This window comes from Scyliorhinus torazame, chromosome 18 (assembly GCF_047496885.1).
Source record: "Scyliorhinus torazame isolate Kashiwa2021f chromosome 18, sScyTor2.1, whole genome shotgun sequence".
NCBI classification, from domain to species: Eukaryota; Metazoa; Chordata; class Chondrichthyes; order Carcharhiniformes; family Scyliorhinidae; genus Scyliorhinus; species Scyliorhinus torazame.
The window spans coordinates 161437660-161452107 of record NC_092724.1 but is presented as its reverse complement, the minus strand read 5'-3'; the positions used below and the strand labels follow the sequence as shown (position 1 = coordinate 161452107).

Here is a 14448-nt window from a genome sequence, read left to right as displayed (position 1 = left end):
CTGCTCACCCTCGACATTTTTCTTTGTTCTTTTTTTTTCTCCTGTGTCTTCTCAGTGCCTCCTCCGTGCCTTCTCCCTTCTTCTGCCGCCTCCGCGGACCCTGGGACCGGGCTTAAAGTCCCGAAATTGCCGTTCCCGAGCGGGGGCTCTCCATTGTGCGGCCGCCTCCCGCCCGCCGTCACCGGAAGTCCTTCAATATAGTTTTAATAAGAACCTCCCAGCAGCTATTTTCAGGGAGTACAATTGTGTCACTAAACAATGAACCAGCATGGCAGAACTGGGTGCCTGCATTCCCACAGAAGGTAAATTCCCAACATCAAACAGCGTGTACCAGAGAGATCTCAAATAGAAGCAAAATTCTTCACAACAATGAAGAAAATGCAGAGGACCTTGAGTCAGTCAGGTCTATGTATAATGAAAGAAAGGCAAAGACTTGAGAGCTGTTTGCTTGCAGTTTAAAGCTCTACTTTAACAAACAGTCATCCAGACTCAAAAGCTTAGCTCCCTTTACTCTTCACAAATGCCATCAGACCTGCTTAGATTGTCCAGTTTTTTCTGTTTTTGTTTCAGATTCCAGCATCCCCAGTAATTTACTTTTCTCGACTTTCAACCTGTTTCCATGGAAAGAAAAGCTTGAGTGAATCATATCATAAATTTAAATTAATCAAATTTGCCAGCGTTAATCCTGTCACTGGGTCACATAGAAACATAGAAAATAGGTGCAGGAGTAGGTCATTTGGCCCTTCGAGCATGCATCACCAGACAATATGACCATGGCTGATAATGCAAATTCAGTCTCCCACTCCCGTTTTCTCTCCATACCCCTTGATCCCTTTAGTCGCAAGGGCCACGACCAGCTCCCTCTTGAATATATCCAACAAACTGGCCCCAACAGCTTTCTGTGGTAGAGAATTCCACAAGTTCACAACTCTCTGAGAGAAGAAGCTCTTCCTCATCTCAGTCCTGAATGGCTTACCCCTTATTCTTAGGCTGTGACCCCTAGTTCTGGACGTCCACAACATTGGGAACATTCTTCCTGCCAGTCCAGTCTAACCTGTCCAGTCCCATCAAGATTTTATATGTTTCTATGAGATCCCCCCTTATTCTTCTTAACTCCAGTGAGTACAAGCCCAGTCGATCCAATCTGTCTTCATATCCAGTCCTGCCATCCCAGGAATTAGTCTGGTGAACCTCTGCTGGACACCCTCAATATCAAGAATGTCTTTCCTCAAACTAGGAGACCAAAATTGCACACAATACTCAAGGTGTGGCCTCACCAAGGCCCTGTATAACTGCAGCAAGACATCCCTACTCAAATCCTCGCAATGAAGGCCAGCATGCCATTAGCTTTCCTCACCGTCTGCTGTCTCTGCATTCCAGCATTCTGCGACTGATCCACTGTGAAAACAGTGAAAGGATGCCGGTAGACATATTGATGGAATTTGTTTACTCCAAAAACTACGGCCAAACACTCTTTTTCTATCTGTACATAGTTTTTCTCAGCATCGACCAATGTCCGAGATGCAAATGCGATGGAGTCAAGAGTTAGTCTTGAAAAGGAGCATCCGCCACTTCGCTTGGTGTATGGATCCTCTATACGAGGGACGGGGTAGTGATCCAATCGCGAGGCACAGTTGACCGTCAGTTTATTGTCGCCACATAGGCAGATGGAGCCATCAGGTTTCATAACAGGCATGACAAGGTGCACCCAGTCGGAGAATTGAACGGGCCACATGATTTTCAAGCCATCCAGACGGTCCAGTTCTGCGCCCACCTTTGACCGCAAGACATATGGGATTGGCCAGGCACAAAGGTATCACAGTTGTGCTATTGGGCCAACACTAATGGGGGCCTTTGCCCCTCTTATGGTGCCCAAACCCTCCTGGAATCTGGCAAACCTACTGTCAGTCCGAACAATGGTGGCACAACCAATCCCGCCCCAACAGACGTGGTCCGCTTCCCTGGACAACTAGCAAAGGTAGATTTGTCACTTGTTGTCCATACTCGACCGGGACCATCAAGGTACCCGTAATTGGCAGAATTTCCCCATATACGTGGTGAGGTGTGCGTTGGTGTCCTGAAAGGTCAGCGTTTGGGGGCCGGACCGGATCCGATTGAAGGTACGGTGGCTGAGTACGGATACCGCAACTCCGGTGTCTAACTTCATGTGAATGGAATGCCCATTTACCTGCAGCAAAAACTGTATCAGAGCGACCCATGGTGAGACCATGCAGTGTAGCTAATGATAGGAAATGTCGTCTCCCTCCATGTAGTGGGTCTGATCCCGAGGACGGCTGTTGCGCCTGGCGGGGCGGTCGGTTCCTTGCGTGGCTGACTACCCTCCTGGGCTCTGCGGCCAGTGGCCGCTGGGCGGTACCCGTATTCCGGGTTGTTGCGGTTGGGATAACACTTGGTGGTGCTCTGGGCCTGGTGGCCAACGTCTCCGTGGAGGGCGTCCCACTACTGGGGGCCTGTGTCGCAGGTGGGATTTGAGCGGCGTATGGTTTGGCAGCCGAGGCTCATGGTTTCTGGACCCCTTGTTCCGTGCACTCGCAGGAAATGGCAATTTCAACAGTGCGCTGCAAGGTTAGGTCAGTCACAGCCAAAGGTTTTCACTGTGTATCGGTATTGCGGATTCCTCATACAAACCGGTCTCGCAAGGACTCGTTGAGTGCAGCATCAAACTCACATGTTTCGGCTAATTTTCTGAGGCAGGCCAGGAAGTCGCGGATGGACTCGAACTGGGCCTCGGCGGCGGTATGAAAACGGAAGCACCAGATGATCAATGGTGGCTTTGGGTCGAAGTGTTCCCTTACCACGGTCACCAAAGCGTTGAATAACTGAGCATCCGAAGCTTCCGGGTGGGTGAGGCATTTTATGGGGCTGTAAGTGGGCTCCCTGCATGCCGCATATAGTGCCAGTATTTGCCATTCATCCCTGAAGGTCCCGTTAGTCTGAAACAAATGTTGCATGCCTTCCACATACTGTCCCAAGTTATCTATACCTGCCTGAAATGGTTCGAGTTTTCCAATGTGCAGCATTTAGGCTGTTTCATGAGAGACTTCCTGAGGCCGAGACAAAGTTTCTTCGGTGCGTAGTTTTGGCGCTGAAGGCAGCTCCACTTTATTCTTGTCGCGAATGTAGATACAGCCAAAGTAGCACAAATGAACCAGCCGGTAGAAAACAATAACTAGGTTATACAATCAATCTCCATTCCCCGAAGGATCTCCCTCCTCAACCTGCACTCGGGTTGGGGTTAAGATAAAAGTTAGGGTTCCCTGAGTTAATGGAAAGCCCCGCCCCCATTACTGGGGAAGTTCATATTCCATGGAGATCAAAGGGAATCGGATTGTCCTTATACTGTGACCTCTGTGGGGGTTATAGAATAATTATACTATGCTTTTCTAAGTGGATTGTTAAAACTTTCTTAATAGTGGAGTTCAGCATTTTCTCAACAACCAATGTTAGGCTAACTGGCTTGTAGTTCACTGTTTTCTCACTCCCTCCTTCCCTGATAAGTGTTAACTTCCAATCGGATGGCACCATTCCCAAATCTAACGACGTTTGGAAATCCAGTGGGACACAGCTTTGGGAGAAAAGATTAAGCAACTGGAGGCGAGCAGTCATTGGACAGTCTAAGTTGCAGCCCTGTTGCCTGACAACCAGTTTCAGGCAGAAGAAGCAAGAAGGCATCCAGGCTGATTTGGAGCTGGTGCAGAAAGGAAATCAGTGGCAAAATCCTTGAAGGAGAAGAGCACAAATCCATTGTGAGGAAATTAGAATTTAGAGGATTTAATTTGTAACTCAGTGATCACTGACTTCTGGGTGGGCTGATCAGAATATTTGTGGTGTCACGTGAGAGTACCCTTTAAGAAATGGGTGTTTAAGAAATGTACCTTTAAGAAATGGAGCTGCTCATGTTACTGGAGTGATGTCAGAGTGTGGGTGGAGCTGAGCTCTACTTCTGCTTTTTTAGTTTCAGTTTGAGAAAGAGCTTGGGGTGTTTGTGAGCTGCACTGCTGTTGATCACTGCCATCCAAAAACTATCTATGGATCATTTGGTGAATTCAGAAGAAGTATAAATGTTTTCTGTTTTGAATGTAAACCCTGATGTGCTTCTGTTTGGAGGTTTGGTAAGTCTTTTGGATGGTAAAAGGACAGCATACAGGTTATTTAGCATTGTGTTCTTTGGGGGGTGTATTTGATTTACTGGTTGCTAAGATGTTCACTTTGTTTTCGAAAGGTTAACTTGAGTTCATAGAATAAATATTGTTTTATTTTAAAAACCACTGGTCCATTTTCTGCTGTACCACACCTGTAAAGTGAGCCGGGTGCTCCCCATACCACAATCTATTAAAAGTTGTGGGTCAGGTGAACTCCATGATACACTTTGGGATTCTCTAAACCCTGGCCCATAACAATTTGGAGGCTCGTCCGGGATAAAAGTCTATCTGTTGGATTGGCTTAGTGAACTTAAAGACAGTGAGGGGTGAGCATATTGTGGTTACTTTTCAGGTGTGGTATTTTAGTTTAAGTGGGGTGTGTGTTGTGGACAATGGCTCTTTCAGAGGCTCAGAAATTTTTTGGGGGTGGAGACGGTCACACACAGTACTTTACGGACAGAGACTAAAAGCAGGCTGTTAGATTTGGCAAAAACATTGCAGTTATCATTACCTGACAAAATACGAAAAGATGAGGTAATTATGGCGATGGCTAAGCATTTAAAGTTGCCTGAGATACAGTTTGACTCATTGGAAATGGCAAAAATTCAGTTGCAAATTAAACAAATGGAACATGAGAAAGAATTAAAGCAGCTTAATACGAAAGAGAGAGAGCGGAAAGAGAAAGAGAGAGAGAGTAAAAAGAAAAGGAGAGAGAAGAAAGGAGAAAAGAAAGAATAGCCCTATCAGAACAAAAAGAAAGAGAAAGGGAGATACAGATCAGGGAAAAAGATAAAGAGAGAGAGTTTGAACTTCAGAAAATGGCCATGAAACATGACAGTCAGTTAAAATTGGCAGACGCAAAGGGAAACGTACAGTTGGATGATAGTGATGAGGACAGTGTGAAAGAGCGCCAAAGTCGAAGGCTTGGTGGGAATCTATTTAAATATGTCCAATCATTGCCAAGGTTTGACGAGAAGGAAGTGGAAGCCTTTTTCATTTCATTTGAGAAGGTAGCTAAACAAATGAAATGGCCACAGCACATGTGGGTATTACTGATTCAAACAAAGCTGGTAGGCAGGGCAAGTGAAGTGTTTGTGTCACTACCAGAGGAGGTATCTGAGTCGTATGAGGAGGTGAAAAAAATCCATCTTGGGTGCATATGAACTACTGCCTGAAGCTAACAGACAAAGGTTTAGAAATTTAAGGAAAGAATTTGGTCAAACATACATGGAGTTTGAAAGTCTCAAACAGAGTAATATTGATAGGTGGATAAGGTCTTTGAAAATAGACCAAACGTATGAAGCTCTCAGAGAAATTGTACTTTTTTTAGGAGTTAAAAAATTCATTTCCTGATGCAGTGAGAAATCATGTGGAAGAGCAGAGGGTTAAAACTGCGAGGTTAGAGGCAGAAATGGCAGATGATTATGAATTAGTTCATAAATGAAAGCTTGGTTTCTTACATCAGTTTCAGCCTGTGAGGGATAGAAACTGGGGACATGAGAAATACTCAAGTGGTAAAGGTAAAGGTGATCTGATGGGAGATAATAAGGAGAGTGTACCTCAGATTAAGAAAGAAATCCAGGAGGGTGGAAAAGAAATGAAAAGTTTCAAATGTTTTCACTGTAATAAACTAGGCCATGTAAAGTCACAGTGTTGGTGGTTGAAGAAAAGCACTGGGAAGGCTGTAATTGTGAAGAAGGTGCCAGATGTCTTTAAAGAATTTACTTGTGTGGGTAAAGTTTACTCATGTGTATCAGGAGGAGCAGGTAAAGAAATCACAATTTTAAGAGATACGGGAGTTAGTCAATCTTTAATGGTAAGAGATGAGGAGTTATGTGGTTTGGGAAGAATGTTGCCAGAAAAGGTGGTAATATGATTATCATAGATTATCATAGAATTTACAGTGCAGAAGGAGGCCATTCGGCCCATCGAGTCTGCACCGGCTCTTGGAAAGAGCACCCTACCCAAGGTCAACACCTACACCCTATCCCCATAACCCAGTAACCCCACCCAACACTAAGGGCAATTTTGGACACTAAGGGCAATTTATCATGGCCAATCCACTTAACCTGCACATCTTTGGACTGTGGGAGGAAACCGGAGCACCCGGAGGAAACCCACGCACACACGGGGATTATGTGCAGACTCCGCACAGATAGTGACCCAAGCTGGAATCGAACCTGGGACCCTGGAGCTGTGAAGCAATTGTGCTATCCACAATGCTACCGTGCTGCCCTATGTGGAATTCAGGGTGAGAGGAGTAGTGTTCCATTATATAAGGTAAGGTTGGAAAGTCCAGTGAAGAGCGGTGAAATGGTAGTAGGAGTAATAAAGAAACTATCTTGCCCAGGAATACAGTTTATCTTGGGCAATGATACAGCTGGATCGCAAGTGGGAGTGATGCCTACTGTGGTTGATAAGCCAGTGGAAAATCAGACAACTGAAGTGTTGAAGGACGAATATCCTGGGATTTTTCTGGTTTGTGTAGTAACAAGGTCTCAAAGTCACAGGTTAAGACAAGAGGCGAAATCAGAGTGAAGATGACATTGAAGTGCAATTGTCAGAAATGATTTTTGATCAGATGGTTGAAAAAGAACAAGAACAGGTGGAGGATGAGGCGGATATTTTTAGTTCAGGAAAATTGACGGAGTTACAACTAAAAAGATCTAGAAATAAAACGGATGTATCAGAAAGCATACACGGAAGAGGAACCTGAGTGTATACCAGAGTGTTATTACCGTAAAAGTGATGTCTTGAGAAAATGGAGACCTTTACATGCAAGCGGATATAAAGTGGGCAGAAGTTCATCAAGTAGTATTGCCAGTAGGATATAGAAAGGAGGTGTTGCGAGTTGCACATGAGGTACCAGTGGGAGGTCATTTGGGGATAAGGAAAACTCAAGCTAAAATCCAGAAACATTTTTATTGGCCTGGACTACATAAAGATGTAGTTAAATTTTGTCAATCATGTCACACATGTCAAGTGATAGGGAAACCTCAAGCAGTGATAAAACCAGCACCCTTAATACCCATTCTAGCATTTGAGGAAACTTTTACAAGGGTCCTAATTGATTGCGTAGGACCGCTTCCTAAAACAAAAAGTGGGAATCAATATCTTTTGACGATAATGGATGTGTCTACTAGGTTTCCAGAGGCCATTCCAGTACGTAATATTACAGCTAAAAAGATTGTGGAGGAGTTTGTTAAATTCTTTACGAGATATGGACTACCCACAGAAATAAATCAGATCAAGGATCAAATTTTACCTCGAGGTTATTCAAAGAAGTAATGGATAGCTTAGGAATAAAACAATTTAAATCAACTGCGTACCATCCAGAATCGCAGGGAGCATTAGAAAGGTGGCATCAGACATTAAAGACAATGTTGAGGGCTTATTGTCACGATTATCCAGAGGATTGGGATAAAGGAATTCCATTCGCACTGTTTGCAATTAGGGATGCACCTAATGAGTCAACCAAATTTAGTCCTTTTGAACTAATTTTTGGTCATGAGGTAAGAGGACCACTTAAATTGATTAAGGAAAAATTGGTGGGTGAGAAATCGGAAATTACACTATTGGATTACGTGTCAAATATTAGGGAATGATTAAATAGAGCAGGTGAATTGGCTAGACAGCATTTGAAAGTTGCACAAAATGTGATGAAACGGGTCACAGACAAGAAATCCAAAGTTCGTAGTTTTGCCAGTGGAGCTAAAGTTTTAGTGTTGTTACCAGTGGTAGGTAAACCTTTAAAAGCACGGTTTTGTGGACCTTATCAGATTGAAAGGAAATTAAGTGAGGTGAATCTTGTGGTAAAAACACCAGATAGAAGGAAGACTCACCGAGTGTGTCATGTGAATATGCTTAATAGGTACTTTGAAAGGGAAGGAGAGAAAAAGGAGGTTTTAATGATTCTAACTCAAAGTGAGGAACCAAATCCAGATGACTGTGAATTTGACATACCTCAAATTAAATTGGAAAATGAGGATGTTCTTAAAAATTGGGATAAATTGTTGGGTTATCTTCCAGAGGTAAAACGAACTGACCGGAAAGAGTTATTGATATCACATGGGCAAGTTTGTAGAGATAAATTGGGAAGTACTAAAATGGCTATACATGATGTAGATGTGGGAAATGCTGTTCCAATCAAACAACATCCAGACAGACTTAACCCTTTAAAATTGGCACAGGTTAACAAAGAGATTGAGAGTGTGCTTAAAAATGGCATAATTGAAGTGGGTTGCAGCCAATGGCGCTCACCCATCGTGATGGTACCAAATCCAGACGGTACCGAACGGTTGTGTGTGGACTATAGAAAGGTTAATGCAGTTACAAGAATGGACTCTTATCCTATCCCACGTTTGGTGGATTGCATTGAGAAAGTGGGACAATCAGTTTTTATTTCCAAATTGGATTTACTTAAAGGTTACTGGCAGGTACCTTTATCCGAAAGGGCAAAGGAGATTTCAGCTTTTGTGATTCCAGATGGTATATACCAATTCAAAGTTATGCCATTTGGCATGAAAAACGCCCTAGCCACATTTCAACGGTTAACTGACAAAGTCGTTTCAGGCTTCCCCAATTGTGGGGTATACATTGACGATCTGGTAATTTTCAGCCAGACATGGAAAGACCATTTGAAACATCTGATGATGTTATTTGATCGACTTCTGGAGGCGGGTTTGGTGATAAACCTAGCCAAAAGTGAATTTGGAAAAGCCCGAATCACTTTCCTTGAGGAGTTTTCGATACCCTCGAGACAAAGGGAAATCATGCGATTTCTTGGCATGAGTGGATTTGATCGATCATTTGTGCAAATGTTTTGTAGCGTGATTGCTCCACTGATGGACTTGCTGAAGAAACGTCAAAAATTTCAATGGACAGCAGACTTTCGACAGGCATTGGACTGCCTGAAAACTGTGATAACCAATGCTCCTGTGTTGGAGTATTGCAAGGGACTCTGTGATCAGATTGAACTAAAGTATCTGACTTCAAAGAGAAATGCCGAGGCGTAGAGCAATGGACAGATCGTGCAGAGACCTTCTTGTTCAAAGAGACTGTCAATTGAGAAGGATTTCAGTTGGAGGAAGGGGAACGAAAAACGAAATGGACTATATTATTGCACCTGTTTGCGTGTGTTGTTTTTTTGAAACGAAAAGTATATTTACTGTGTGCATTTCTTAAAGGATGGTGAAAAGGTGAAAAATGAAACCATCTTGAAGTTGATGGTTTATTTTTTTTTCTTGGGGGGGGGGGAGAGTTGTCACGTGAGAGTACCCTTTAAGAAATGGGTGTTTAAGAAATGTACCTTTAAGAAATTCAGCTGCTCATGTTACTGGAGTGATGGGCGGAATGGCCTTCTTCTGCACTGTAAATTCTATGATTCTATGATTCTATGTCATAGTGTGGGTGGAGCTGAGCTCTACTTCTGCTTTTTTAGTTTCAGTTTGAGAAAGAACTTGGGGGTGTCTGTGAGCTGCACTGCTGTTGATCTCTGCCATCCAAAAACTATCTATGGATCATTTGGTGAATTCAGAAGAAGTATAAATGTTTTCAGTCTTGAATGTAAACCCTGATGTGCTCCTGTTTGGAGGTTTGGTAAGTCTTTTGGATGGTAAAAGTTCAGCATACAGGTTATTTAGTGTTGTATTCTTTGGGGTGTGTATTTGATTTACTGGTTGCTAAGATGTTCACTGTTTGTTTTAGAAAGGTTAACTTGAGTTCATAGAATAAACATTGTTTTGTTTGATAAAACAAAAACAATTTTGTTTTATAGTGTTGATTGTTTTTTTAACTCGTGTAATTTTTTGTTTGTTTAAACCAGTAGAATCTTGTGGCTTCATTCTCTGAGTACCAGGGACTACAATTTTGTCCACTTTGAAACACAAATTTACTTGCCCCTAACCGAATTGTAACAACTTGTACTTTCAATATTTTACACTGTATTCGTTTTTTTTTTTTATAATGTTTATTGAAAATTTTTCCCCAAACAACAATTTTTCCCCTCTTACAAAGCAAACGCAACAATAACAATACAGAAATTTTAAACAATACACAAGTAACAAAACCCCTTTATCTTTGACCTAAACTAAACCCCCCCTCTCCCCCCCCCCCCCCCCCTCCCCCTGGTTGCTGCTGCTGGTCATCTGTCTTCCCTCTAACGTTCCCCTAGGTAGTCGAGAAATGGCTGCCACCGCCTGGTGAACCCTTGAGCCGATCCTCTCAGGGCAAACTTTATCTGCTCCAGTTTAATGAACCCCGCCATATCATTTACCCAGGCCTCCAGTCCGGGGGTTTCGCCTCCTTCCACATGAGTAGGATCCTGCGCCGGGCTACTAGGGACGCAAAGGCCACAACGTCGGCCTCTTTCGCCTCCTGCACTCCCGCTCTTCCGCAACTCCAAATAGAGCTAACCCCCAGCCTGGTTTGACCCGGGCCTTCACCACCCGCGAAATCACTCCCTCACTCCCTTCCAATACCCTTCCAGTGCCGGGCATGCCCAAAACATATGTGCGTGGTTTGCCGGGCTCCCGCCACACCTCCCACATTTGTCCTCCACTCCAAAGAACCTGCTCAATCTTGCTCCCGTTATGTGTGCTCTATGTAGCACCTTAAATTGAATCAGGCTAAGCCTGGCGCATGAGGAAGAGGAATTTACCCTGCTTAGGGCATCAGCCCACATACCCTCCTCTATCTCCTCCCCTAGTTCTTCTTCCCACTTTCCTTTAGTTCGCCCACCGACTCCTCCCCCTCTTCCCTCATCTCTCGGTAAATCTCTGACACCTTGCCCTCTCCGACCCACACCCCTGAAAGCACCCTGTCCTGTATCCCCTGCGTCGGAGCAATGGAAATTCCCTCACCTGTTGTCTAGTAAATGCCCTCACCTGCATATATCTCAAGAAATTTCCCCGGGGCAACTTATACTTTTCCTCCAATGCTCCCAAGCTCGCAAAAGTCCCATCTATAAATAAATCTCCCACCCTCCTAATTCCCAACTGGAACCAGCTCTGAAATCCTCCATCCATTCTTCCTGGGGCGAACCTATGGTTGTTCCTGATTGGGGACCCCACCAGGGCTCCCCGCACCCCTCTCTGTCGCCTCCACTGTCCCCAGATATTTAATGTTGCCGCCACCACCGGGTTCGTGGTAAACTTTTTAGGTGAGATCGGTAGCGGCGCCGTCACCAGCGCCTCTAAACTCGTCCCTTTACAGGACTTTCTCTCCAGTCTTTCCCACGCCGCTCCCTCACCCTCCATCATCCATTTACGTATCATTGCCACATTGGCGGCCCAATAGTAATCGCCCAAGTTCGGTAGTGCCAATCCTCCTCTGTCCCTACTACGCTGAAGGAACCCCCTCCTTACTCTCGGAACTTTCCCTGCCCACACGAAGCTCGTGATGCTCCTGTCTATTTTATTAAAAAAGGTCTTAGTGATTAGGATAGGGAGACATTGAAATACAAATAAGAACCTCGGGAGGACCATCATCTTAATTGCTTGCACCCTGCCCGCCAGCGATAGAGGCTGCATGTCCCACCTCTTGAAGTCCTCCTCCATTTGTTCTACCAACCGTGTCAGATTAAGTCTGTGCAAGGTTCCCCAGCTCCTAGCGATCTGAATCCCCAGGTATCGGAAGTTTCTTTCCACTTTCCTTAGAGGCAAGCCTTCTATCTCTCTACTCTGGTCCCCTGGATGTATCACAAATAATTCACTCTTCCCCATGTTTAGCCTACACCCCGAGAAATCCCCGAACCCCCTCAAAATTCGCATAACCTCTATCATTCCCCCCGCTGGGTCCGACACGTATAACAATAGGTCATCCGCATATAACGAGACTCGGTGTTCTTCTCCCCCTCTAATCACCCCTCTCCATTTCCTGGAGTCTCTCAACGCCATGGCCAGAGGTTCAATTGCCAACGCGAACAACAATGGAGACAGCGGGCATCCCTGTCTTGTTCCCCTATATAGTCGGAAATACTCCGATCTATGTCGACCTGTAACTACGCTTGCCGTTGGAGCCCCATAAAGAAGTCTAACCCAGCTAATAAACCCGTTCCCAAACCCAAACCTCCTTAACACTTCCCATAAATACTCCCACTCCACCCTATCAAATGCCTTCTCTGCGTCATTGCCGCCACTATCTCTGCCTCCCCCTCCACTGGGGGCATCATTATCACCCCTAATAGTCGTCGCACGTTAACATTCAGTTGTCTCCCTTTTACGAACCCTGTCTGGTCTTCGTGCACCACCCCCGGGACACAGTCCTCTATCCTCGATGCCAGTACCTTTGCCAACAATTTGGCGTCCACGTTCAACAATGAAATGGTCTATAGGACCCGCACTGCAACGGATCTTTATCCCTCTTCAAAATTAACGATATCGTCGCCTCCGACATCGTCGGGGGTAGAGTCCCCCCTTTCCTGGCCTCATTGAACGTCCTCACCATCAACGGGGCCAACAAGTCCACATATTTTCTGTAATACTCCACCGGGAACCCGTCTGGTCCTGGGGCCTTCCCTGCTTGCATGCTTCCCAGTCCCTTAATAACCTCGTCCACCCCAATCGGTGCCCCCAGGCCTACCACCCCCCGCTCCTCCACTTTCGGGAACCTCAATTGGTCCAGGAACTGCCGCATCCCCTCCTCTCCCTCTGGGGGTTGAGACCCTATACAGTTCCTCATAGAAGGTCTTGAACACCTCATTTATCTTTCCTGCCCTTCGCACCGTGTCTCCCTTTCGTCTCTAATTCCTCCTATTTCCCTCGCTGCTGCCCTCTTTCGCAATTGATGAGCCAACAGGCGACTCGCCTTTTCCCCATATTCATACCTCCTCCCTGTGCCTTCCTCCACAGTACCTCCGCCTTTCTGGTGGTCAGAAGGTCAAATTCCGTCTGGAGTCGTCTCCTCTCCCTGTACAATTCCTCCTCCGGGGTCTCTGCAAATTCCCTATCCACCTTAAAATCTCCCCCAGTAATCTTTCCCTTTCCTTGGCCTCTGTTTTCCTTTTGTGGGCCCCAATGGAGATCAGCTCTCCTCTGACCACCGCTTTTAGTGCTTCCCATACCACTCCCACCGGGACCTCGCCGTCGTCATTGACCTCCAGGTATCTCTCAATACACCCCCGCACTCTTGCACACACTCCCTCATCCGCCATCAGTCCCACATCTAATCGCCAGAGTGTTCTCTGCTCCCTTTCCTCTCCTAATTCCAGGTCCACCCAATGTGGGGCATGATCCGAAACCGCTATGGCTGAGTACTCAGCTTCTTCCACCCTAGAGATCAACGACCTTCCCAAAACAAAAAAATCTATCCGGGAGTACACTTTATGGACATGGAGAAGAAGGAATACTCCCTAGCCCTAGGTCTAAGAAATCGCCATGGATCCACTCCCCCCCATTTGGTCCATAAACCCCTTAAGTACCTTGGCCGCTGCCGGCCTTCTTCCGGTCCTTGAGCTGGATCTATCTAGCCCCGGGTCCAGCACCGTATTAAAGTCCCCTCCTAAAATCAAGTTTCCTACCTCCAGGTCCGGTATACGCCCCAGCATCCGTCTCATAAATCCCGCATCGTCCCAGTTTGGGGCATACACGTTAACCAACACGACCTCCATTCCCTCCAGCCTGCCACTCACCATTACATATCTACCTCCGCTATCTGCTACGCTGTTCTTTGCTTCAAATGCGACCTGTTTCCCCACCAAAATGGCCAACCCTCTATTCTTTGCGTCCAGTCCTGAGTGGAACACCTGTCCCACCCATCCTTTCCTTAGCCTAACTTGGTCCGCCACCTTTAGGTGCGTCTCTTGGAGCATAACCACGTCTGCCCTTAGTCCTTTCAAATGCGCGAGCACTCGGGCCCTTTTTATCGGTCCGTTCAGGCCTCTCACGTTCCACGTGATCAGCCTCACTAGGGGGCTACCTGCCCCCCTCCCGTGTCGACTAGCCATTACCTTCTCTAGGCCAGTCCCATATCCCGCCTCCGCGCTCCCCGCTCGCTCCCCCAGCGTCGCACACCATCCCCGCCCACCCACTCTTTAGCCATTTCCTTTTGGATTTCCGCAGCAGCAAACCCAGTTGTCCCCCCCCCCCCTTCTCCCTCCCTCCTCCCCTCCCCGCTAGATCTCTTTCTAGCTTGATTGCTCCCCCCATATTACTTCCGTAAGTCAGCTAACTTCAACTGACCCCGGCTACTCCTGCTCACTCCTCGACCCCCCCCATGTGGGGAACTCCCATCCGCCTTGCGCCTGTCTTCCCGCCTTATTCTTTCTGTGCGGGAACATCCCTTTACC

General features: G+C 46.0%; 1 protein-coding gene across 1 annotated transcript in view; it reads right to left on the bottom strand.

Annotated features, from left to right (window-relative positions):
• Window positions 1-526: 526 nt before the first annotated feature.
• The window catches only part of LOC140394756 (mitochondrial Rho GTPase 1-like), a 64381-nt gene continuing 50459 nt past the window's right edge, over window positions 527-14448 (bottom strand). Inside the window, exon 15 of the mRNA XM_072481972.1 lies at window positions 527-611. Within this exon, the coding sequence (XP_072338073.1) occupies window positions 527-611 (85 nt within the window). The remainder of the gene's footprint in view (window positions 612-14448) is intronic.